The sequence below is a fragment of the Pleurodeles waltl genome, chromosome 2_1 (genome assembly GCF_031143425.1).
Source record: "Pleurodeles waltl isolate 20211129_DDA chromosome 2_1, aPleWal1.hap1.20221129, whole genome shotgun sequence".
NCBI classification, from domain to species: Eukaryota; Metazoa; Chordata; class Amphibia; order Caudata; family Salamandridae; genus Pleurodeles; species Pleurodeles waltl.
This window is the reverse complement of record NC_090438.1, coordinates 386,000,925-386,028,654: the sequence shown is the minus strand read 5'-3', so window position 1 is coordinate 386,028,654 and position 27,730 is coordinate 386,000,925. Positions and strand designations below refer to the sequence as shown.

At 44.2% G+C, this 27,730-nt stretch overlaps 1 protein-coding gene across 2 annotated transcripts in view; it reads left to right on the top strand.

The window, feature by feature from the left end:
- Positions 1 to 27,730, top strand: part of OCRL (OCRL inositol polyphosphate-5-phosphatase) — a 659,503-nt gene that overhangs the window by 346,077 nt on the left and 285,696 nt on the right. For both annotated transcript variants that reach the window (XM_069212991.1, XM_069213000.1), the window contains one exon: positions 11,928 to 12,093. In XM_069212991.1, the coding sequence (XP_069069092.1) occupies positions 11,928 to 12,093 (166 nt within the window). The remainder of the gene's footprint in view (positions 1 to 11,927; positions 12,094 to 27,730) is intronic.

The window sequence follows — 27,730 nt, the reverse complement described above, 5'->3', positions numbered from 1 at the left end:
AGTGCCCAGAGGTCAAAAGCCAACAACAACAGGTCAGAAAAAATAGGAGGAAGGATGCAAAAAGTTTGGGGATGTCCCTGTCAAAAAGCCAGGTCCAACAGTTTTGCTTAGACACTGTAGGGGCATAGTGCTCATGCGCCTATGCCCTCACCTGTGGTATAGTACACCCTGCCTTAGGGCTGTACGGCTTGCTAGAGGGGTGACGTACCTACGCCACAGGCAGTGTGAGGTTGGCATGGGCACTCTGAGTTGAGTGCCTTGTCGACTTAGTCATTTTCTCCCCACCAGCACACACAAGCTGGCAAGCAGTTTGTCTGTGCTGAGTGAGGGGTCCCTAGGGTGGCATAAGACATGCTACAGCCCTTAGAGACCTTCCCTGGCATCAGGGCCCTTGGTACCAAGGGTACCAGTTACAAGGGACTTACCTGAATGCCAGGGTGTGCCAATTGTGGAGGCAAAGGTACAGTTTAGGGAAAGAACACTGGTGCTGGGGCCCGGTTAGCAGGCCTCAGCACATTTTCAAATCATAACTTGGCATCAGCAAAGGCAAAAAGTCAGGGGGTAACCATGCCAAGGAGGCATTTCCTTACAAAATCCAACAGTCATACACAGTGTCAAAACCATACGTATTATGTAATACAAACCCTACACACCCTAGGGTTCTCCATAAACTACCAAAAATCGCACCTACAACCTGCGCAAATTCAACAGTATTTAGGAGCCACACGAAGTACACAAACAGCACTTGCAAGCCCAAGTCCACAAAGAATACAAACATTTTGCAATGTATTGCTACAAATACAGCCAGCCCAACAGCACACTGTCAAATTCGTAATGAAACTGTTGGGCATGATGGCATCCTGTATCGCTATTGTCCCACATGCAAGATTAAACATGCAGCCCTTGCAACAGTGCCTTGCACAGCAATGGTCACAGGCACAGGGTCAACTTCACGATCTAGTGTTGATAGACCACCAAACATGCATATCACTTCAGTGGTGGAATTCCACAAACCTAAACAAAGGGCAGCCTTTTCAAGACCCTGTGCCTCAGACCATATTTACAACAGATGCATCAATGATTGGCTGGGGGGCACACCTCAACTATCACAACATTCAAGGACAATGGGCCGCCAAACACAAACAGTTTCATATAAATCACCTAGAATTGCTAGCCGTATTCCTAGCACTCAAAGCTTTTCAGCCTCTTCTCACTCACAAGAACATCCTTATCAAAACAGACAACATGACAACAATGTATTACCTAAATAAACAAGGAGGGACCCATTCATCCAACTCTCCCTCCTAGCCCAAAAGATTTGGCAATGGGCAATCCACAACAACATTCGCCTGGTAGCACAATACATTCCATGGATATACACAACCAATTGGCAGATGTTCTCAGCCGAGATCATCAACAAACACACAAGTGGGAGATTCATCCCCAAGTGCTTCAGCCATACTTTCACCACTGGGGAACACCAGACATAGACCTATTCGCCACCAGCGAAAAACACAAAATGCCAAAACTTTGCATCCAGGTACCCACATCTCCTATCCAAAGGCAATGCTCTATGGATGAATTGGTCAGGGATATTTACTTACGCTTTTTCCCCCTCTCCTGCTCATTCCATTTCTAGTCAACAAACTGCATCAAAACAAACTCAAACTCATACTTATAGCACCAACGTGGGGCACGTCAACCCTGGTACACAATACTATTAGATCTGTCAGTAGTACCACATATCAAACTCCTGAACAGACCAGATCTGTTAACACAAAATAAACAACTGATCAGGCAGGCAGATCCCAAAATGCTCCATCTAGCGATTTGGCTCATGAAGTCAATAAGTTTGGATATCTACAACTACCAGCTGAGTGTATGGAAGTAACCAAACAAGCAAGGAAACTCACTACCAGGCAGTGTTATGCACACAAATAGAAAGGATTTGTGTATTACTGTCAATCTAAACAAATTACCCCTCTTTCAGCATCAATACAAGACATTGTAAGTTATTTGCTTCATTTAAAAAAGGCAAATTTAGCATTTTCATTCATTAAAATACATCTCACTGCAATCTCTGCGTACTTGCAAAATATACAACACAGCTCTTTATTTAGAGTCCCTGTTATCAAAGCCTTCATGGAACGATTAAAACGCATTATTCCACCTAGAACACCTCCAATACCATTGTGGAATCTAAACATAGTTCTCACACAATTTATGGGTCCACCATTTGAACCTATACACTCATGCCAAATTCAATACTTAATATGGAAAGTTGCCTTCCTAGTCGCAATTACTTAATTAAGAAGAGTTAGTGAAATCCAAGATTTCATAATTCAAGAACCGTTCATACAAGTACATAAACATAAAATTGTACTTCGAACAAACCCAAAATTTCTCCCAAAAGTTATATCACCGTTTCATATTAATCAAACTGTGGAGCTACCAGTCTTCTTCCCACAGCCAGACTCTGTAGCAGAAAGAGCCCTGCATACATTAGATCTTAAAAGAGCCTTAATGTATTACATTGACAAGACAAAATCCTTTAGGAAACCCAAACAGTTATTTGTAGCATTCCAAAAACCACATACTGGTAATCCTATTTCAAAACAAGGATTAGCTAGATGGATAGTAAAATGTATCCAGACATGTTACCTGAAAGCTAAAAGGAAGCTGTTAGTTACACCTAAAGTACACTCCACACAGAAAAAAGGGGCTACAATGGCTTTCTTAGGTAACATACCAATGGCCGAAATTTGTACAGCAGCCACTTGGTCAACACCGCATACATTTACCAAGCATTACTGTGTAGATGTGTTAGCAACACAGCAGGCCACAGTAGGACAGGCTGTACTAAGAACACTATTTCTAACAACTTCAACTGCTACAGGCTGACCACCGCTTATGGGAGGTAAAACTGCATTGTAGTCTATGCATAGCATGTGTATCTGCAGCTACACATGCCATCGAACGGAAAATGTCACTTACCCAGTGTACATCTGTTCGTGGCATGTTCCGCTGCAGATTCACATTTACCCTCCCACTTGTCGCCTGTAGCCGTTTAAGTTCAACATTCACTCGTACATATGTATAAATATACATATATATTCCATTTGAATGGACATCTCTTTTCTTTATACTCTATCACTCCTACCTTACCCTCTGCGGGAAAACAATCTAACATGGAGTCGATGCCCATGTGCAATGGAGCCAAAGAGGAGGAGTCACTCGATCCCGTAACTCGAAAAGATGTACACTGGGTTAGTGACATTTTTTTATATATATATATATATATATATATATATATATATATATATATATATATATATATATATATATATATATATAAAAAAATGTCACTAACCCATATATATATATTGTATATACATACATAAAATTTTCACTATTCACCCAAACCTACTAAAAACAATAATAGGTCTTGAATAATTAACTTAAGGTACTGCGATTTGGCCATCCCGTAAAGCTTATACTGTCAATGCCGGTCAGTCAGTAATGATAAATGGGACCTTTTAAGCCCACTCACATGATAATGTGGTAGTAAAATGTGAAAAAAATAGCTGAGGAAATTTTGCAAGCTGAGCATCAAGCAGATAACATGTTTGTGTGGGGGGGTGAACATTCAAGATCACATTTACTTTAGGATAAACTCAGTTTCTCTCCCAAATTTAAATGATTTTAGATGTAGATTAGAAATACTACTCCAAGAAAAAAACTCCAGTCTTTTCTTAAATATTACTTTGCCACCACAAACTTTCTTGGATTTTTTTCCTCAATGGATTTTTAATAGAGGAGGACTGCTCTGTTAATCTTGAATTAGATTCAGCTCTCAAATCATGCCTGGCTCGCTTGTGCTCTGATTAATTCTGTTATTTACCTTCTGATTTTGGGCCTCCTAAATGGGCTTCTCAGCATCTCCCATTATACAATTTATGGTGAAGGCTGGATTTGTGTGGGCAGCCATTGGCTAAAGTTTAATCCATATGTAAAACAGGAGTAATGATGGGTGACACTTATTTGGTCATATGAGGCTCATATTCTGGCCAAAAACATTTGAAAACTTGTAAATTCAGTTGAAAACGTGGGCTCTAAAACAGACACTAGTTGATCTCTGCTGACTCTTCCACCTATTTTATTTAAAGCTGTTGGCTGGTTTTTGTTGCTAGTCGCTTTTGAAGAGAGGCATTTTGCAGTTACTGTCATCTTTGGCAGGCATATGTAGCAATTGGCTATATGACAGCCTTAACAGGGCCTTTGTTGGTCCTTTGGTGCTGTTAAATGCTGCAGCTCAAATTGTGGTGAGTGCTCACAGATGTGATCTTGGAAGTCCTATTGAACACACACTCCACTGACTTGCATCATAGCTGGAATATGTTTTAATGAATTGTGGGTTGCGCATAAGGTTACAGAAAATCAGACTTGGAAGTTCTACCACCAGGCTTGCACTCAGCTATAACCAGGGTTTATTCTTGGTGCCTTGCATATTAAGAGATAATGGATGGGGTGATGAACCTTTACTTTTTTGACTATATTCCTGTTAAGTCTTTCTCCTCAGATTTCTTTTGACTGATTGTTTTTCGTTCTCAAGAAGATTAAAAGGTGGCTACTTCTCTCCTATGGAAAACTAAAAAGAGATAAGTGGATTATTTGAATTACTTTCAACCACTGGTGGACTGCAGTCCAGTCCATAGTTTTTTGCCCAACATGCCAGCACAAACTTGCCCCTGTTCCAATATGAACAGTGCAGTGCAAACTGCTAGGCCCGTTATACACAGGGACAAATGCAACCCAGGCATGTTTTAAGCTACGTATGACTAGTCGAGAGGGTGTAGTTTGAATGCTATATGACAGTGGGTATTGCACCATACTTAGGGTGTCCCTCTGAGGAAAGCAAAGAAGGAAAAGAAAGAAGCAAGGAGTTAATTGCTTGATGCTGATGGATGCATCTACCTGTGGATTCCTCATCTTTTGATCATCCCAATGCTTCAGCATCCCACGGAAACCTTTCTTCATAGCTCTCCCACGTTAACTAGGATATCACAATGCAACGGCTATACACGTGACTGTGACATCATCAGAGCAATAAGAAGCTGTTGTTAGTGTGCTGATGTCAGTTCCCTTTTTTCTGCGCTTTCGGCGTAGAAGAGTTTTCTTGTCGCTCTCAGTTACATCTTAAATTTCCTTCAAAAGGTTTTCTCCAGGGCTGGAACCTTGTTGTTGGAAGAAAAAGTGTCTCCTCCAAGGAAGTTGGGATTTAAGCTGTGTAGGGTTTATGAAGGTCAGATGTCGATTACTGACCCTCACAACGATTGCCTTTGGTGTTTGAGTTTAGACCATGATGTGGAGAACTGCTCGTCATGTCAGAAAATGAACCCCAATACAGTAAAAGAGAGGGAGGCAAAGCTGCTTTTGGCTAAGGCAAAACTGGCAAAGAGAGGTTGTCAGACATCTTGGTCGAAGTTGCTAACACCCCATTCTTTAAAGTCAACATAACAAAAACACAAAAAGAAGCGGCGTCACAGCTTTTAACTCCTTTCTACGGGAATGACTCTCCGAAGTCGGAGTCTCCAAAGCAAAGGAGAGAAGGTAGATGTGAAATGTCTTCAAGTCCATCTCCGATGCCCACTCCAACATCGTTTTCCAACATGGCTTCACCTCTTACTTAGCCTGAGCATCCTGATCTGGAGCCTGAAGTGCAGCCTGCGCTTGCTTCTGTACTTACTTCTCTAAGTCAGGAGAAGGGTTATCAGCCATTCCTGGCTGTATGGATGGATCCGTCAAATTTTCTTAATGCTATATATTACATTTACGACTGCGGGCCCCATGGATCTTCTGTTTGATATGTGGATTCCTGGCGCCATATCAGCAAGGCCTGAGGCAGTCGACTCCATCGGTCGAACAAGATACATCGCCGCTGGTTATGTCTTCTCCTACGTTAGCTGGATCTGCTTTGACGTTGCCTCATTCGACTCCAGCGCTCTCCATTAATTTGGCCCAAGGTTCAAATTCCCTGTTGCCAGATTTACCGGCGCAGCCAATATGCCACTTACACTGATGAGGAAGTCAAGGCAAAAATCTAGAAGAAAGTCTCGGAGGCTTCTGGAAGAGGAGCAAATATGCCTTGGAAAGAGTTGATCTTGAAAAGGGGGAAATAATTCAACTGTACCCTAATGCTGAGATGTAACAAGTGGACTCAACACTTCCCCAGAATGGGGACTGTTATCTCCAAAGGGTATCCCTCCATCTGAGGTCATGTTGTATTAATCTGTCATAAGAAAGGCAGCTGAGATGCTGAATTTGCCTTTGCCATCAACTGAATTTAAGTAGAATTTGTTGACAGCAGTGTTGCTCTCTTCTTCTGCTTCTACTGAATCTTTGTTACCCTTTAATGACACATTGACGGAGCCAGTTCTGGAGATCTGGCAGAAGCCCATGACTTGTCCTAAGAGTGAAAGTTTAGTTGTGCAGGCCTCATGCTCTCCTAAGTTGATTCCTGGGTCGTTCCCTACTTCCCCAGCTGATAGTCAAAAAGAATGAAGCAGTCAGCAAAGAAGGTGTTCCCTTCAAGGTGCATGCCTTAAAATCAACCAATGCAACATGTTTATCTGATAGAGACTTCTAGGTGCAGATTCCTCAGCACGTCTCCTCAGCTCTTCTCATTGGCAGAGGCTCTTCTTGGTTTCAGAAGTGATCTGAAGTCTGGGGATTTGGGTCCACTCCTTATACCCCTTTCTGCCTGTGAAGTAGGCAAACTTCAAAGGAAAGTCTGTTTTTTTACACGATACTGCCTTGCCCAAGCCTGGACCAAGACACACACCAGGGGGTTGTAGATTGCATTGTGTGAGGGCAGACACACCCCATTCAGGTGTAAGTGACCACTCCTCCCTTCACTCTACCTCAGATGGCCCATCAGGATATGCAGGCTACACCCCAGCTTCCTTTGTCTCACTGCCTAGAGGGGATTCGCAACAGCCCAACTGTGAGTCTGACCCAGACAGGGACACAAACAGGCAGAGTCACAGAATGGTTTAAGCAAGAAAATGCCCACTTTCTAAAAGTGGCATTTTCAAACTGACAATTTAAAAACCAACTTTACCAAAAGATGTATTTTCAAATTGTGATTTCAGAGACACCAAACCCCATATTTCTGTCAGCTTCCAGAGGGAAGCTGCACTTAAAAGTTATTTAAAGGCAGCCCCCATGTTAACCAATGAGAGAGATAGGCCTTGCAACAGTGAAAACTCAATTTGGAGGTATTTAACTGTTAGGACATGTAAAATACGTCAGTACGTGTCCCATCTTTAATATACACTGCACCCTGCCCTTGGGGCTACCTATGGCCTACCTTAGGGGTGTTTTACATGTATAAAAAAAGGAAGATTTGGGCCTGGCAAATGGGTACAGTTGCCAGGGTGAACTGGCAGTTTGAGACAACACACACAGACACTGCAGTGGCAGGTCTGAGCCATGTTTACAGGGCTATTTAGGTAGGTGGCACAACGAGTAATGCAGGCCCACTGGTAGCATTTGATTTACAGGCCCTAGGCTCCTCTAGTGCACTTTACTAGGGGCTTACTCAGTGCTTAATTTGTGCTTGTTCTTTCCGGTGCTGAGCACCGGCACTTATTTTTGAGGGCCGGGGCTTGCTGTTCTGCCACAAACATTTGCTAAGAGCAAAAGACACCTACGGGAAAGACAGAGGACGGGAAATACAAAAATGCATCACAAAGGGAGAAAACAGCTGCAAGAGTGAGTTGAAGGGGCAGGGAGTGGCTTTATATGGATTGAAGAGGCCCGAGATGGCTTTAGGATTACCCTGCCTCAGTATTCTGTGTTGACAAATTTAATTGCAGCAGCCGCGTGTTTAAGAGGAGGGCTTTGGGCACCAGCACCTCTTTATTTACAAATTAAGTACTTAATAAATCAAATATGCCAATCATGGATAAACCAATCAACAATACAATTTATACAGAGAGCATATGCACTTTAGCACAAGTTAGCAGCGGTAAAGTGCCCAGAGTCGTAAAGCCAACAAAAACTGATAAGACAAAATAGGAGGAAGGAGGCAAAAAGGTTGGGGATGACCCTGCAAAAAGGGCCAGGTCCAACACGTGGTATCTAAATAAGTGGGACCAGTGAGATATGACCACACCCTCTCATGCAAGGAAGCTCTAGTATATGGGTATTGGTGGAGTAGCTATCCTGTCAGCTCATTTAGCAGAAATGGAATACAGGCCTCCTAGCCAGAGGATCCTTAACAAACTACTACTGCCAGCTTCACCTTGAAGTGACTCAAACGGATTTTTGAAATTTCCAGAGAAAGACCTATTTGGCACCAGGTAGAACTAGCTGTTATCTGTTCTGCTTTTGTGATGTACATCTTGGAGAGTCTCTATACATTATTTCTTTGAAGGTTATGTGTAAACTTCCTCCATGGGACCTAAATATATTTCTGATTTTTTCATGGATCCTTTCTTTGAGCTTATGCTTTGTTGGTAGTTTAAGATGTTGTACTAGGTGGTATGTTTTTTGGTGCAAGTCCGCTAAAATAGTGAGTGATTTGCAAACTTTCTGCCTCAGTTCCCTTTACACTTTTATTAGGATAAAGTGCTTCTATGTGTGAAACCATATTTTCTGCCAAAAGTGGTATTCTACTTCCATGTCTTGCAATAGAGTAAGTTACCAGATATCTTTCCTCCACCTCATTCCTCTGATTAGCATGAGAGACTACATATACTTGATTCGAGGAACGCTGTGAATTAATATATGTTGAAGGCACATGTTGTTGTAGATCACATATTTGCACTTTCCCTACATCCAGTGTTGGGTTCGGAAAATTACAGCTTTTTGTACCTCAAATATTGACTTCTGGTTTTGCAAATGACATGATAGCTTAGTGAAACCCACAGTGCATCAGCATGCTGACTCCACCAAGTGGTCTTATTATTCTGCCACCCAATTTGGAGGTAAATTGGGTGCAATGTTGTCATAGTGGCATTACTGTACGAAAAGAAACACTGTGCCTCTACTAAGCATCTGCTATAAAAAAGCAACAGCTCAACTTATTAGTGATTGTTGAATCCTGTGTGTTTACCTTCCGGGTCATATGGTAATGACTCCTTGGTGGTGAGTGGAAATATGCGAGATCAGAACAAAGAAAGATGTTAGTGCCTACATCCAAAGCTTAAATAGACTATCTGCGATCTGCGTACTTATGGATGCTTTAAAATTGAATTTTCAAGACTGATTGCTTCAGGGGCTTATGGGAATATTGATGCTGATGAGGACTCCTATGTTCCTTCTGGATTACAAAAGCATGAGGCCGAAGCACATTTTTCAAATGAGGGGACTGAACATGCTTTTCTTAAGTGAAAAATACAGAGGTTTTGGGACTCCACCTGTTGAAAAAAGAGCAATGCCTTGGTGTATGACTTAAAATAAAGACCAGCCTGTAAAGTATCTGATCAGACTAGTTTGAAGTCTCAGCTCTCCATCACTTGATCTAGCCCGAAAGGCTTCCCAAAAGCATGACTTTCGTCCCCTAAAAATATCTTGGACACCGAAGGATGACTGGTCTCAAAAGATCTCTGCTAAAGACACTACCTCTATAGAGCCCGTTCCATAACCTTCTGAGTTGACTCTGAAAAAACTCTTGACCCACTAAAGAGCCCAAGGAACACATTCACTATAGAGCAACACCAGAAAATAGTGACTCAAGATAAAAACCTACCTTACCTGACACAGGCCTTTCAGGGGAACACTGTCAAAATTATAGGCCCACAAACAATACTAAATCAACTAATCCTTCATCACATAGTTCACCACCTTCAGGCAAGACTGGTATTAGGTGTCTTCCAAGGACTCTGTATCACCAGTTCTGTGAAACTATTGCGTTCCAAAGCATATAAAGATGCTTGAACCAGATAGGCACTTTATATTCAGAATGCCTGTCACACCACCAGACAGACAGATGAATAACATAATTGAGGTGAGCCACGTGAGGACCTTGTCCTTACAGTGAGAATGCATTGAATATGTATATAGTTGACTCAGATATTGAGGAGCCCCTGAAACAATATTTACAGGACATCATCTCCAGACAAATCCTTTGTGTACCATGCACTCCTACAGAGGGTCGTAATGCAACATGGCAACACTATGGCAGTTGAACAAGAAGAAACTGACTTCCTTATTTCAATGTCTAAAACAGAGCACATAGTCCAGTACCTCCCCATGCGAAAAACTATTTAAAACAAAAACTTTAAAACATAGTTAAAACCGCAGTGTAACAGCTGCTCCCATTGTCCTGTTGAAAAAGAGCTTTGACAGCTAGCCAAGCAGTTTCCATTACATTATACTGGTTAATGTAGCAAAGATATTCTGCTACATCCAGCCAATCATATTTGATTGTTTGAAAATCTGATTTTATAATGCTTGGAAATAATGGTTAAAAAAAGTAACATTTCCCATTTTACCTCCCATAGAATTCTTCTCTCTCAGATACTGAGACAAAAACCTGAATGGTATTACATCGAACATGACATGAAAGCAGAACATTACCGTTGCAAATGCCTTTTCTTGACTTAGTGGAAATCCGTTAAGTATTTTTCGAGAAATGAGTGTTCTAAAAGTCTTTCAGATGAACTTACTATAACTTTAAAACCCTTTGACGAATTTGCACAAAATGTGGCAGATGGTTAGCTTACTTTTGATATTTTTAAGGAGGGGCACAGTTCAAATAAGGAGTCAAAAATCTAATAAGTGTGGCATCATTTGACAATTCCACACGAAATTTGGGAAATGTCTAGCATGTTTACTCTCATGTGGGTATGGCGGCTTTCATGCAAATCCATTCTGGGCTGCAAAGTTAAAAGCGAAGGCAAACTATTTTTCTAGGTCTGTTGACTATGAATTTGCATGCAATTTGGCATGATGTTACCAGTTTAAACCTATTGCAGACAAACCTTGCACTCAATCAATATTATAACTTAAATTACAAAAAGATACAGAAATTAACTGAAAGTTAAACTAAAGTGAAATTTACCAGTCATGGTTAGGTTAAACTGACTGTAACTTTTGACTCTGTTTTGCGCTGCTTTTGACCTCACGACATTACTGTTGAATTACTTCATCTAATGCCATCAGCCATGATACAACTGTATACATTAGTTTTGAGTTGTGATATGACGTGAATGGCCATTTTGCTACTGAAATATCTTCAATATGAGAACGTTCTTAAATGTGTGTTTGTAAGTACATGTATATACACTGTTGCAAATTAAAACTGAAAAGCCTCTGACCTTCATAATTTATAGTTAGGGGCGCAACCCCTAATTTACACAAGAGCGGTGGAAGTCCTAACTTGCAAACCAAATGCGATGCTCTTAACTTCATCCTTAATAAAAACAGATTCAGTTACAAATGTTGTAAATCGTCTTATGTTTGAGAACATGTCACATTATAAATGACACTTTCAAAGAGACATCTGGGAATGTAGTACCACTGACTGATTTGAATATGTGTTATTGTTGAATTACATATTGCATCTAGGTGTTACTTTTTGGTACAAATATTGTGAAGACCTAATCTAATTGCATACTGTTTCCTGCAATTAAATTAAATTAAGTGGTAATGCAAACAGCTCATCACATTGGATATGTTTAATAAAGTGAAGCTAGATTCACAAAGAGGTTTCTGAGAGTAGATGTGTTTTTCTCCTGACTTGGGTATGATTTACTTCTGGATGGACTCACAAAAATATTTCCGACTGTGTCCTGTATTTGTTAGCGTGCTTTGATTGTTTTGGTTGTTAAACCCAGCTGTATATATCTTCCTAGCCTACGTTGATCATAATTTATCCCATCTAGTTTATATCTTCCTTAATTCATATTTCTTGTCAACAGTTTGTGTTTAAAAATGTGAAGTTCAGAAAACTTCAGAAGGAGAAATTCCAGATTAAAAATGATGGCCAGGTCACCTGCCACTTCTCATTTATCCCTAAACTGAATGACAGTCAGTACTGCAAACCTTGGTTGCGAGCAGAGCCTTCTGATGGCTATTTGGAGCCAAGTGAGTACTTCATCTTTGTTTCCAAAGTCCTTATTTCTGTTCTGTTTAATATCCTAGCATAAGTAGCATGTTCCTAAACTCTGGTACCATCTATAATGCATGTATGCCATTATTTTAACCAAAAATGCAACCCTATATTAAAGTCAATGAAATTCAGTGGGTTGATCACACAGTAAAGGATGTACTGTTTTTATGTTCCCAATTGTTAGGCTTGACTTGATATGGTGCTTCTAACATTCAAAGCTAACATATTGTATTCTATAAATACATTACATAACTTTGTGTCAGCCTCCTTCGACCATTGGTTTCTTTTGCTCCAGAACCTTCAGCCGTTGGCATGATACATTGTCTGTCACATCTTGGACCATTCCACGCAAGTATTTTAGTGTCGCTGTTTTCTTATCTGCTGTTTAGGTTTCTCCTTCTGCATGTTATGGAACGCACAAGGCTCTATTTTACTTCTGAAATCAGTGGACTGGCAGCTTGGTAGAATTTGGGAGCTAGCACCGACAAAAGCATTTGACAAATAAATGCTACAGAAAATGAGCATTGGCAAAGGCAGAAACATTCTTTAAAAAAAGGTTCTCTATAATAAAAGGTCTTCTTTGCATTCAATATTATTTTATTTCTGTGTGTTAGGAGCGTCGGAAGGCAAGAGGACCTTCACTATAGACCTCCTTCAGTTTGTATGAAGTTGTAAGAAAGGAAGGACTGTAATGAAGGTTCCTTTGCCTCCTGACATTCGTTTAACATAATTTCAAAATGAGATATGTATCAAAGGCAAGGGACCCTTCCATATATGCATTTTTATTCCAAGCAAAGCGTTGCAGCACTGGTAAGAAACTTCCTGAAGGGAAGGGTAGGTAGGAGAAGTGGTAGGAAGGAACAAGAGGGTGAAACTTGGGGGTGAAATGGAAGAGAGAGGCAAATGGTTTAAGAGGGAAGGGAACAAGAAGGAGCGAGACAGTGGGAGTAGGCACAAAACAGTAAGAGGAACGGGCAAGATCCGACCATGCCCTATAGTTTAAAATAGTTCCCCATGGAGCTCAAGGTAAACATCCCTTTGAAGGTGGAAAAAGAAGTAACACATGTAGGTTGAGCCAAGATGGGAATCACGAAGTCCCAAGCCAGTGGCTAAAATGGGATAGTCAAAAAAGCCTGTAGGTGAAAAGGGCAGACCCATTGTGTTCACTGTATGTGAGAGAGAATAAATACATCCGTTACAGCTGTGCTGTCAAAACCCAGACTTACAAAACGGTTGGTTTCTTTTCTGTAGAATCCAAAAAGCAACCCAATTTTCTGAAGCATCCATTTTTCAGATGCATTTTGTCTGTGCCTGCCTCCACATGTTTCCCGACTAACAAGTATTAGTGAAGCAAATTGGTTTGGACACTTTTATGCTGTGTTCACACCAGATCCACACATGAAACTTGCATCAGAGTTTACCAATGCTTATTCTTCCTCTGAGCGAGTCTTAATTTATTTTGGTAGTGGTTCTTGTTTAGCAGAGAAATTGATCTAGTGTGCAGCAGGGTGCTGCATGTAGCAACAAGAAATATGTGGTGCAGTTCATACTAGTGAATGCAAATTATTGTGGGAATGCTGGTAGTGACAAAAAACTTGTAAGGATGGATAGCTGAAAAAGCTTATAATTTTTAATTGCTATACTCGACTGCATTTATAGTTAGCCAAGCTACCTGGACACCAACAATGTAGATGTGCATGCATGGAACATTTTTCTTACTAAATGATAGCAGTTGATGAAGCATAAAAAAAGCAGAAATCAGAACGTTGGTGTGCATGAATCATTTGTGCAAGTCTGATAGAGCAGAAGTCATCGACTGTGAGTTGATGGGATATAGAACACATTAACTTGATCTATCTGACAGTGGTGGCTTTAGTGGATATATGAAATTCAAAACAGTCATTTGGGTGTTTTAATTTCTACTGTTCTCAAAATGTGAAACTTAATTAGTAGAATATTATTGTCCAAGTCTTACTGCTAGATACTAGGATATTATTCACTTTAATTTGTTCCAAGAATGCTTGTGTCAGTATTGTACATCTATAATTTTTTAGCATGTCTGGAAAACTACTTGTTGACGAAGCATTATGCCCAACCAAAAACGAATCTGTTTTTTAAAAAAACAAAAAGGTAAAATTAAGGTGCAAAAAATCACTAGGAACTTCAAACCTATTGAAAACCTCACCACCATATCAATGTTGCATATCTGAAAACACAATTCAGCCTACTACAGTCTGAAATCTGTCAGGGGTAAGGATTGGAAGCTGCCCACTGAAAGTCTGGAAAGGCAATATTGAGGCAAAAAATGAAGGATTCGTGTCTCAGGACTTTTCTCTGCTGCTGTGGTTATCAGCTTAGTAAACTCATCTTTCTTGGTTTGCTTCTTCTATGACTCACATGTTCGTTGACCCGGACTCTTATTGAGCACCATTAAAATCACATGAAGAGGCTTGTAAAGACTGCCCTTGCCAACTGCACTCCTCAGCATCTATTCTGAAAAGCAATGGCAACCGTGACTTTCTATACATGTCTTAGAAAGATGAAGCACAGCTCTGCCTATGCATTGGCAACAAATAAAAAACATTACCTTGCCCTTTGAACATTTTCTACGCTTTTTTTTTATTTGAGTGGCCATGAACTTCTTATTATTATCTGGCACGCATCTGTTTCTTTCTTCTGGACTGCAGATCGGTAGCAGTTGTAGCTTCCATACTACTGACTCGGTTGTTTTGACTTGCCCTATTTTGAGCTTTAGAAATACAAAATATACCTACTGTAAGTTGCCTACTTAGCAAGGCAAGTGGCAGTAGAATCACTGGTCTAAAACCCGGCATGTCATAAGTGCCACTCACTTCCCATAAATGCAAGAGTAACCGTCAAGGACGTTTGCCCCATCTCTGTGATTGCATTAAAAAATGCCCTAAACGCCACAACAGTTGAAGAAAATGCTACACCCTCTGCACTCTTTGCTGCAATGTTAGAGGTGCCCTTACTACATAACACTTAAGGAATACTAAGTGCCCTGCAAATGGACAATCCATATCGCTCAAGTCTACTAATATAATTTCCAAGTCATACGTGTCTTCAAAATTTTACATTCGTTCTTCAGCTATATAGAGATTCCAAAATCAATGATGCCTCAAATACAATAAGCCAAACTTCAAACTATGCTACATTTTCCATGACTTAAATAGCAATTAAAAATAAAAATAATTGAAACTGTGGCCTTTATGCATGTGACAAACGTACATTAATCTCAAGTTCGATGTCTGATATCACAAAAGTTAAAAAAATATACTTCCTTTAAAACAATTAGAGAAACATGGTTGTGAACGCCTAAATTACAAATTATTCTTGTAGCCACCATTTCTACAAACCTTACAAAGCCATAGATTACGTGGAAATCTGTATAATTAAAGCAGATATGGAAAGCTTTTTGGCAACTGAGGAAGCCATGTCTTCTAAAGGAGGGCAAAAGAGAAGATCTATGTGACTTTGCAAGCGATAAACTGCAACAAACAACGTGAGTAAAACAGGGTTCTACGTAATCACAAATTGGCATCTCCTTTCTTAGCTGTCGGTTAGCCAGACCCGTGTTTTCCAAGATGTATCATATATCTATAGTGGGCTTTGGGGCGGCCCCTTGCTTATGGAAGGAAGGCTTTGTTGCCTGTGCTAAGTAACTGCTTTTGATTTGATGGCTTTTTTTTCCCTACTCTTTTTGTCGGCTGCAGAGCATTTCGGTCTAAGTGTTCTGTCTGCATAAATTGTATCCTTCCATGGCATACTGAAGCTTCTGGCTTTAATTCACATTTGGGCATTCCAGGGGAGTGCAGGTGTGTAAGGAAATGCCTCCTAGGCATGGTTACCCCCTGACTTTTTGCCTTTGCTGATGCCAAGTTATGATTTGAAAGTGTTCTGGGACCCTGCTAACCAGGCCCCGGCACCAGTGTTCTTTCCCTAAACTGTACCTTTGTCTCCACAATTGGCACAACTCTGGCACTCAGGTAAGGCCCTTGTAACTGGTACCCCTGGTACCAAGGGCCCTGATGCCAGGGAAGGTCTCTAAGGGCTGCAGCATGTCTTATGCCACCCTAGGGACCCCTCACCCAGCACATACACACTGCTTGCCAGCTTGTGTGTACTGGTGGGGAGAAAATGACTAAGTCGACATGGCACTCCCCTCAGAGTGCCATGCCAACCTCACACTGCCTGTGGCATAGGTAAGTCACCCCTCTAGCAGGCCTTACAGCCCTAAGGCAGGGTGCACCATACCACAGGTGAGGGCATATGTGCATAAGCACTATGCCCCTACAGTGTCTAAGCAAAACCTTAGACATTGTAAGTGCAGGGTAGCCATAAGAGTATATGGTCTGGGAGTCTGTCAAACACGAACTCCACAGCACCATAATGGCTACACTGAAAACTGGGAAGTTTGGTATCAAACTTCTCAGCACAATAAATGCACACTGATGCCAGTGTGCACTTTATTGTAAAATACACCCAGAGCGCATCTGAGAGATGCCCCCTGAAAACATACCCGACTTCCAGTGTGGGCTGACTAGTTGTTGCCAGCCTGCCACACACCAGACATGTTACTGAGCACATGGGGAGAGTGCCTTTGTCACTCTATGGCCAAGAACAAAGCCTGTACTGGGTGGAGGTGCTTCTCACCTCCCCCTGCAGGAACTGTAACACCTGGCGGTGAGCCTCAAAGCCTCATCCCCTTTCTTACAGCGCCGCAGGGCATCCCAGCTAGTGGAGATGCCCGCCCCTCCGGCCACTGCCCCCACTTTTGGCGGCAAGGCTGGAGGAGATAATGAGGAAAACAAGGAGGAGTCACTCCCCTGTCAGGACAGCCCCTAAGGTGTCCTGAGCTGAGGTGACTCTTACTTTTAGAAATCCTCCATCTTGCAGATGGAGGATTCCCCCAATAAGATTAGGGATGTGCCCCCCTCCCCACAGGGAGGAGGCACAAAGAGGGTGTAGCAACCCTCAGGGCCAGCAGCCATTGGCTACTGCCCTCCCACACCTAAAAACACCCCTAAATTCAGTATTTAGGGGCTCCCAGAACCGAGGAAGATAGATTCCTGCAACCTAAAGAAGAACTACTGCTGACCTGAAGCCCTGCAGTGAAGACGGAGACGACAACTGATTTGACCCCAGCCCCACCGGCCTGTCTCCCTACTTCGAAGAAAACTGCAACAGCGACGCATCCAACAGGGTACAGCGACCTCTGAAGCCTGAGAGGACTACCCTGCATCTAAAGGACCATGAAGCTCACAAGAACAGTGGCCCTGTTCAAGAAACTGCAACTTTCTGCAACAAAGAAGCAACTTTTAAAGACCCCACGTTTCCCGCCGGAAGCGTGAGACTTTTCCACTCTGCACCCGACCCCGCTGGCTCGATCTGCGGAAAACGAACACTACAGGGAGGACTCCCCGGCGACTGCAAGCCCGTGAGTAGCCAGAGTTGACCCCCCTGAGCCCACACAGCGACGCCTGCAGAGGAAATCCATAGGCTCCCCCTGACCGCGACTGCCTGTAACAGTGAACCCGATGCCTGGAACCAGCACTGCACCCGCAGTCCCCATGACCTGAAGGAACCGAACTCCAGTGCAGGAGCAACCCCCATGCGACCCTCTGCCTAGCCCAGGTGGTGGCTACCCCGAGGAGCCCCCCGTGCCTGCCTGCATCGTTGAAGAGACCCCCGGGTCTCCCCATTGATTCCTATCTGAAACCTGACGCCTGTTTGCACTCTACACCCAGCTGCCCCTGTGCCGCTGAGGGAGTACTTTCTGTGCCTGCTCGTGTCCCCCCTGGTGCCCTACAAAATCCCCCTGGTCTGCCCTCCGAGGACGCGGGTACTTACCTGCTGGCAGACTGGCACCGGAGCACCCCTGTTTCCATTGAAGCCTATGTGTTTTGAGCACCTCTTTGACCTCTGCACATGACCGGCCCTGAGCTGCTGGTGTGGTGACTTTGGGGTTGCCTTGAAACCCCAACGGTGGGCTACCTTGGACCCAACTTTGAACCCTGTAAGTGTTTTACTTACCTGTGAACTTAACATTTACTTACATCCCCCAGGAACTGTTTATTTTTGCAGTGTCCACTCTTAAAATAGCTTATTGCCATTTTTGTCACAACTGTACATGCTATTGTGATTATTCAAAGTTCCTAGAATACCTGAGTGAAATACCTTTCATTTGAAGTATTACTTGTAAATCTTGAACCTGTGGTTCTTAAAATAAACTAAGAAAATATATTTTTCTATATAAAAACCTATCGGCCTGGAGTAAGTCTTTGAGTGTGTGCTCCTCATTTATTGCCTGTGTGTGTACAACAAATGCTTACCACTACCTGTAAGGGGGACCCCTTGCACTCTGTGCACACTATTTCTTACTTTGAAATAGTATATACAGAACCAACTTCCTACTAAAGTTACGGGTAAGGAACTCATTTTCTTCACCTGTTGCATTCTATTCTATTAGTACCATTTGTTTAGAGATATAGGGTTAAGGGGAGTAGCAAGGAAGGTTTTGAAGCCTGTCTTTGACTTTCAGAGAACATAACCTCTAGGCCTTACTTATTGTTTTTTTTTTTTTTTTTTGGTCCTGTGTTACCTGGTATGTGTAGATTCTAGTTTTGATTCTCAGGAAGATAGGTAATTTCTCCTGCCAGGGATCTGTGTTTGGTATGTGCAATGTTAATCTGCTTAACTTCTGGATTTGCAACAAGGCCTGTAGGCCTTGCATATTTTTTAGATTGATGCGTTAACTATGTGAGTAATCGTATTGGTATTAGATCATTTGACCTGCTCCTAGATCTCTGCAGCTGTGTATTAATTCACTGTTCTACCTTGCTGATATTTCATCAGATGAGTCAAAAATGTTTCACACAGATCCCTTCGTAAAGACATTTTTTGATCCTTGGTGTGTAATAGTGGTTGTCTGCTGGGCAACTAATATGTTTTTTTACAGTCTCTCAGGTAGGACATCAGTCCCTACCTCTGTTTAGGTTTGTAAGATAAATACTATAATTCCACCCAGCAAGTATCACATAACCAGTGTAACTGCAGCAGCAGGTCCCTGTGCTCTGCAACCACTACCCTACTCTATTTAAGATATCATTTACAACACAGAGGGTGCTGGCAGCTCTGTGTAGAATGGTTATTTCAAACTTACTTAGTGTGCAGTATGAAAGGTGAGGTGGGTATGTTGTCTTCACTAAGGTATGAAGTTCTTATAGATATGTTTGGGATCCTTCGCCTATAAAGCTAGGGTGATTGAAACTGCTGGCAACTGTCATTTTGTGTCCCTAAATGAAAGATAGTGTGGCTCAAACCAGGCTTATAGTGAAAATATATCATGAAACGGCACATCCCATACAATGACGCATTAGACGCCTCACCAGTATTACATTTACAGAGCAGCAAAAGCCATAGACGACAGCATACAGAGGAGTGCATTTGATAGGAAATATTTTGTGCATGGGTACAAAACAGAGATAATATAGAATGTGCCTGATAGTTTGCCTTTCTGATTTTCCACTTGCACTTTCTATGATGCATGTGTTGTATACTAGATATTTTCAGCATCTTTACATTTAACCTGTGTGAACCAATGCCATTTTTAGGAATTTTAATGCATATTTTACGAACAAACAATTACTTAGTAACAAATTCTGTTTCTGAAGTTTGTGGTCTTTCTTGGGCCTATTTACAAAGCCAAGATAGACCATTGGAAGGAATAATGGCAGTTGAGTAGGTTTGTGGAATAATGACAAAATCAACATGGTTTTTTAAAAAGAAAAGCACAATAGATGGATGAAATTGCATAATATGGATATGCAAAGGCAAAAAGTGCACCTTTTGGCTCAACATGGGCACATGAAGGGACAATGCAGTTAGAGGCACTGCTTGCGTTTATGAACTTATTGTGTGACCATGGACATCAGAGCAAATAAAAATAATACAAGGTGCAAAGTCTGCAGTTACTTTTAATTAACAAAACTGTGAAAAACGATTTGGCAATATTTTTACATAATATAAAATATTCTAATCCTAAACAGTTTCCAGGTGCAATGTGTAAAGAAATGGCTCCCTGTTGCAGTTACCCCCCACTTTTTGCCTGATACTGATGCTGACTTGACTGAGAAGTGTGCTGGGACCCTGCTAACCAGGCCCCAGCACCAGTGTTCCTTCACCTAAAATGTACCATTGTATCCACAATTGGCACACCCTGGCATTCAGATAAGTCCCTTGTAACTGGTACTTCTAGTACCAAGGGCCCTGATGCCAAGGAAGGTCTCTAAGGGCTGCAGCATGTCTTATGCCACCCTAGAGACCCCTCACTCAGCACAGACACACTGCTTGCCAGCTTGTGTGTGCTGGTAAGAACAAAATGAGTAAGTCGACATGGCACTCCCCTCAGGGTGCCATGCCAGCCTCTCACTGCCTATGCAGTATAGGTAAGACACCCCTCTAGCAGGCCTTACAGCCCTAAGGCAGGGTGCACTATACCATAGGTGAGGGTACCAGTGCATGAGCATGGTACCCCTACAGTGTCTAAACAAAACCTTAGACATTGTAAGTGCAGGGTAGCCATAAGAGTATATGGTCTGGGAGTCTGTCAAACACGAACTCCACAGCACCATAATGGCTACACTGAAAACTGGGAAGTTTGGTATCAAACTTCTCAGCACAATAAATGCACACTGATGCCAGTGTACATTTTATTGTAAAATACACCACAGAGGGCACCTTAGAGGTGCCCCCTGAAACTTAACCAACTATCTGTGTAGGCTGACTGGTTCCAGCAGCCTGCCACACTAGAGACATGTTGCTGGCCCCATGGGGAGAGTGCCTTTGTCACTCTGAGGCCAGTAACAAAGCCTGCACTGGGTGGAGATGCTAACACCTCCCCCAGGCAGGAGCTGTGACACCTGGCGGTGAGCCTCAAAGGCTCACCCCTTTGTCACTGCCCAGCAGGGCACTCCAGCTTAGTGGAGTTGCCCGCCCCCTCCGGCCACGGCCCCCACTTTTGGCGGCAAGGCTGGAGGGAACAAAGAAAGCAACAAGGAGGAGTCACTGGCCAGTCAGGACAGCCCCTAAGGTGTCCTGAGCTGAAGTGACTCTAACTTTTAGAAATCCTCCATCTTGCAGATGGAGGATTCCCCCAATAGGGTTAGGCTTGTGACCCCCTCCCCTTGGGAGGAGGCACAAAGAGGGTGTACCCACCCTCAGGGCTAGTAGCCATTGGCTACTAACCCCCCAGACCTAAACACGCCCTTAAATTTAGTATTTAAGGGCTACCCTGAACCCTAGAAAATTAGATTCCTGCAACTACAAGAAGAAGGACTGCCTAGCTGAAAACCCCTGCAGAGGAAGACCAGAAGACGACAACTGCCTTGGCTCCAGAAACTCACCGGCCTGTCTCCTGCCTTCCAAAGATCCTGCTCCAGCGACGCCTTCCAAAGGGACCAGCGACCTCGACATCCTCTGAGGACTGCCCCTGCTTCGAAAAGACAAGAAACTCCCGAGGACAGCGGACCTGCTCCAAGAAAGGCTGCAACTTTGTTTCCAGCAGCTTTGAAAGAACCCTGCAAGCTCCCCGCAAGAAGCGTGAGACTTGCAACACTGCACCCGGCGACCCCGACTCGGCTGGTGGAGATCCAACACCTCAGGAGGGACCCCAGGACTACTCTAAGACTGTGAGTACCAAAACCTGTCCCCCCTGAGCTCCCACAGCGCCGCCTGCAGAGGGAATCCCGAGGCTTCCCCTGACCGCGACTCTTTGAATCCTAAGTCCCGACGCCTGGGAGAGACCCTGCACCCGCAGCCCCCAGGACCTGAAGGACCGAACTTTCACTGGAGAAGTGACCCCCAGGAGTCCCTCTCCCTTGCCCAAGTGGAGGTTTCCCCGAGGAACCCCCCCCCTTGCCTGCCTGCAGCGCTGAAGAGATCCAGAGATCTCTCATAGACTAACATTGCGAACCCGACGCTTGTCTCTACACTGCACCCGGCCGCCCCCGCGCCGCTGAGGGTGAAATTTCTGTGTGGGCTTGTGTCCCCCCCGGTGCCCTACAAAACCCCCCTGGTCTGCCCTCCGAAGACGCGGGTACTTACCTGCAAGCAGACCGGAACCGGGGCACCCCCTTCTCTCCATTCTAGCCTATGCGTTTTGGGCACCACTTTGAACTCTGCACCTGACCGGCCCTGAGCTGCTGGTGTGGTGACTTTGGGGTTGCTCTGAACCCCCAACGGTGGGCTACCTTGGACCAAGAACTGAACCCTGTAAGTGTCTTACTTACCTGGTAAAACTAACAAAAACTTACCTCCCCCAGGAACTGTGAAAATTGTAGTGTCCACTTTTAAAGTAGCTATTTGTCAATAACTTGAAAAGTATGCATGCAATTGAAATGATTCAAAGCTCCTAATGTACTTACCTGCAATACCTTTCAAACAAGATATTACATGTTAAATTTGAACCTGTGGTTCTTAAAATAAACTAAGAAAATATATTTTTCTATAACAAAACCTATTGGCTGGATTTGTCTGTGAGTGTGTGTACCTCATTTATTGTCTATGTGTATGTACAACGAATGCTTAACACTACTCCTGGGATAAGCCTACTGCTCGACTACACTACCACAAAATAGAGCATTAGTATTATCTATTTTTACCACTATTTTACCTCTAAGGGGAACCCTTGGACTCTGTGCATGCTATTCCTTACTTTGAAATAGCACATACAGAGCCAACTTCCTACATTGGTGGATCAGCGGTGGGGTACAAGACTTTGCATTTGCTGGACTACTCAGCCAATACCTGATCACACGACAAATTCCAAAATTGTCATTAGAAATTGATTTTTGCAATTTGAAAAGTTTTCTAAATTCTTAAAAGACCTGCTAGGGCCTTGTGTTAGATCCTGTTTAGCATTTCTTTTAGAGTTTAAAAGTTTGTAAAAGTTTGAATTAGAACCTAGAACTAGTTGTAGATTCTTAAAAAGTATTCCAACTTTTAGAAGCAAAATGTCTAGCACAGATGTGACTGTGGTGGAACTCGACACCACACCTTACCTCCATCTTAAGATGAGGGAGCTAAGGTCACTCTGTAAAATAAAGAAAATAACAATGGGCCCCAAACCTACCAAAATACAGCTCCAGGAGCTTTTGGCAGAGTTTGAAAAGGCCAACCCCTCTGAGGGTGGCAACTCAGAGGAAGAGGATAGTGACTTGGAGGAAAATTCCCCCCTACCAGTCCTATCTAGGGAGAACAGGGTCCCTCAAACCCTGACTCCAAAAATAATAGTCAGAGATGCTGGTTCCCTCACAGGAGAGACCAACACCTCTGAAATCACTGAGGATAACTCCAGTGAAGATGACCCCCTGTTAGCCAGGATGGTCAAAAGATTGGCTTTGGAAAAGCAGCTCCTAGCCATAGAAAGGGAAAGAAAAGAGATGGGCCTAGGTCCCATCGATGGTGGCAGCAACTTAAATAGGGTCAGAGATTCCCCTGACATCCTAAAAATCCCCAAAGGGATTGTAACAAAATATGAAGATGGTGATGACATCACCAAATGGTTCACAGCTTTTGAGAGGGCTTGTGTAACCAGAAAAGTAAACAGATCTCACTGGGGTGCTCTCCTTTGGGAAATGTTCACTGGAAAGTGTAGGGATAGACTCCTCACACTCTCTGGAAAAGATGCAGAATCTTATGACCTCATGAAGGGTACCCTGATTTAGGGCTTTGGATTCTCCACTGAGGAGTATAGAATTAGATTCAGGGGGGCTCAAAAATCCTCGAGCCAGACCTGGGTTGATTTTGTAGACTACTCAGTAAAAACACTAGATGGTTGGTTAACTGGAAATGAAGTGTGTGACTATGTTGGGCTTTATAATTTGTTTATGAAAGAACACATTTTAAGTAACTGCTTCAATGAAAAGTTGCATCAGTATCTGGTAGACCTAGGTCCAATTTCTCCCCAAGAATTGGGAAAGAAGGCAGACCACTGGGTCAAGACTAGGGTAACCAAAACTTCCACTGGGGGTGACCAAAAGAAAGGGGTTACAAAAACTCCCCAGGAGAAAGTGGGTGACACTAGAAACAAAGAAAAAGAGTCCTCTGTAGGCCCCCAAAAACCAGAACAGGTGGGTGGGCCCCAAGACACAACCCAAAACAAAGGTGGGTACCAGGGTAAGAACTGGGATGCCACTAAGGCATGGTGCCACAACTGTAAACAGTCTGGGCACCACACCAAGGACACTTCTTGTCCCAAAAACAAACCCCAGAACAAAATTCCAGGGGTAACCAGTGTAGCCATGGGAGATGACTCCTCAGATGAGGAGGTCTTCCTAGCCTTCAACTGGAAACAGGGCCCAACAGGTGAGTTGGAGATTCCAGAGGGAAGTAGACACTTCCACCACCTACTGGTGAATGGAATCCCAACCACTGCCCTGAGAGACACTTGTGCCAGTCACACTATTGTGCATGACAGGCTGGTGCTCTCAAACCAGTACATCCAGGTGAGACTGCCAGGGTAAGAGTTAGCCTAGACAGGGTCACTAAGAGGCCTGTGGCTTTAGTGCCCATAGAAGTGGGTGGCACTCTTAGCTGGAGAAGGGTAGTAGTCAGTACAGACCTCCCCCTTGATTGTCTCCTTGGAAATGACTACCCAGAGGTTAGTCAGAGCCCAAGAGAGAAACTGGTCCAGTGCCAGTCCTCTCCCAAGGATTCTGGAAGTCCTGCCTCTGCAGTAAATGCAAGCAGGCCCCAGAAGAAGAAGAAAAGAAAACAGAGTAGGAAGGGTGGACAACCTTTAGCCAAGGTTACAGCAAGCCAAGGAGATTCTGCTCCAGTAGGGGAGAACTCCAAAAATGTCCCTGATAAAGTCCAACCTGACCCACAAGAAGTCCTGGCTAGTCAGGCAACTGTTAAACCTGAGTGGGTGGCTCCTCAGCTAACAGAAGAAAGAGTGGAAGAAGGGTGTTTACTACAAGATGTGGTAACCCCCCACTCTAATACAGCAGACAGGCAACCTGAACCCAAAGAAGCCTGTAACTTAGCCCCTTCCCTTTTAGGTGAAGAGCTAAAGGTGTGGTTCTGGGCACTGACAGCTGTCAGTGGCCTCTGCTGGGTGTTAGCCTTTATGGCTGCACTATCCTTAGCATGGTGGTCTGACCCCATGTCAAATAGCAAGTTAGGCCCCCTGACCCTATTGGTCATGGTGGGGTTACTCCAGCTCTGGGTAACCTCTTTGGGTAAGCTAGGGGTAACCCTGGCCAAGATAAGGTTAGCAGAGGTGGATACCTCTAAGACCAAAATAGAAAGAATGGGTGGAGACATTGAAGAGGCAGACAAGAGGCAATTCAGACTAGGTCCTATCACTGTGGAAGTGGGTCAGTTCCCCAAAGGGAATGACCTGAACAGAAGGATGTAAGGCAGAGTAGGCCCTGCAACTAACCAGCCTATTTCTCCTACTCTTCCTCGCCTGACAGACTAGGAAGACTCTCCCAGCTTGGGCTGAGTCTCCTGGCCTGTGGGCTGGGGGGGGCTTGTGTAAAGAAATGGCTCCCTGTTGCAGTTACCCCCCACTTTTTGCCTGATACTGATGCTGACTTGACTGAGAAGTGTGCTGGGACCCTGCTAACCAGGCCCCAGCACCAGTGTTCCTTCACCTAAAATGTACCATTGTATCCACAATTGGCACACCCTGGCATTCAGATAAGTCCCTTGTAACTGGTACTTCTAGTACCAAGGGCCCTGATGCCAAGGAAGGTCTCTAAGGGCTGCAGCATGTCTTATGCCACCCTAGAGACCCCTCACTCAGCACAGACACACTGCTTGCCAGCTTGTGTGTGCTGGTAAGAACAAAATGAGTAAGTCGACATGGCACTCCCCTCAGGGTGCCATGCCAGCCTCTCACTGCCTATGCAGTATAGGTAAGACACCCCTCTAGCAGGCCTTACAGCCCTAAGGCAGGGTGCACTATACCATAGGTGAGGGTACCAGTGCATGAGCATGGTACCCCTACAGTGTCTAAACAAAACCTTAGACATTGTAAGTGCAGGGTAGCCATAAGAGTATATGGTCTGGGAGTCTGTCAAACACGAACTCCACAGCACCATAATGGCTACACTGAAAACTGGGAAGTTTGGTATCAAACTTCTCAGCACAATAAATGCACACTGATGCCAGTGTACATTTTATTGTAAAATACACCACAGAGGGCACCTTAGAGGTGCCCCCTGAAACTTAACCAACTATCTGTGTAGGCTGACTGGTTCCAGCAGCCTGCCACACTAGAGACATGTTGCTGGCCCCATGGGGAGAGTGCCTTTGTCACTCTGAGGCCAGTAACAAAGCCTGCACTGGGTGGAGATGCTAACACCTCCCCCAGGCAGGAGCTGTGACACCTGGCGGTGAGCCTCAAAGGCTCACCCCTTTGTCACCGCCCAGCAGGGCACTCCAGCTTAGTGGAGTTGCCCGCCCCCTCCGGCCACGGCCCCCACTTTTGGCGGCAAGGCTGGAGGGAACAAAGAAAGCAACAAGGAGGAGTCACTGGCCAGTCAGGACAGCCCCTAAGGTGTCCTGAGCTGAAGTGACTCTAACTTTTAGAAATCCTCCATCTTGCAGATGGAGGATTCCCCCAATAGGGTTAGGCTTGTGACCCCCTCCCCTTGGGAGGAGGCACAAAGAGGGTGTACCCACCCTCAGGGCTAGTAGCCATTGGCTACTAACCCCCCAGACCTAAACACGCCCTTAAATTTAGTATTTAAGGGCTACCCTGAACCCTAGAAAATTAGATTCCTGCAACTACAAGAAGAAGGACTGCCTAGCTGAAAACCCCTGCAGAGGAAGACCAGAAGACGACAACTGCCTTGGCTCCAGAAACTCACCGGCCTGTCTCCTGCCTTCCAAAGATCCTGCTCCAGCGACGCCTTCCAAAGGGACCAGCGACCTCGACATCCTCTGAGGACTGCCCCTGCTTCGAAAAGACAAGAAACTCCCGAGGACAGCGGACCTGCTCCAAGAAAGGCTGCAACTTTGTTTCCAGCAGCTTTGAAAGAACCCTGCAAGCTCCCCGCAAGAAGCGTGAGACTTGCAACACTGCACCCGGCGACCCCGACTCGGCTGGTGGAGATCTAACACCTCAGGAGGGACCCCAGGACTACTCTAAGACTGTGAGTACCAAAACCTGTCCCCCCTGAGCTCCCACAGCGCCGCCTGCAGAGGGAATCCCGAGGCTTCCCCTGACCGCGACTCTTTGAATCCTAAGTCCCGACGCCTGGGAGAGACCCTGCACCCGCAGCCCCCAGGACCTGAAGGACCGAACTTTCACTGGAGAAGTGACCCCCAGGAGTCCCTCTCCCTTGCCCAAGTGGAGGTTTCCCAGAGGAACCCCCCCCTTGCCTGCCTGCAGCGCTGAAGAGATCCCGAGATCTCTCATAGACTAACATTGCGAACCCGACGCTTGTCTCTACACTGCACCCGGCCGCCCCCGCGCCGCTGAGGGTGAAATTTCTGTGTGGGCTTGTGTCCCCCCCGGTGCCCTACAAAACCCCCCTGGTCTGCCCTCCGAAGACGCGGGTACTTACCTGCAAGCAGACC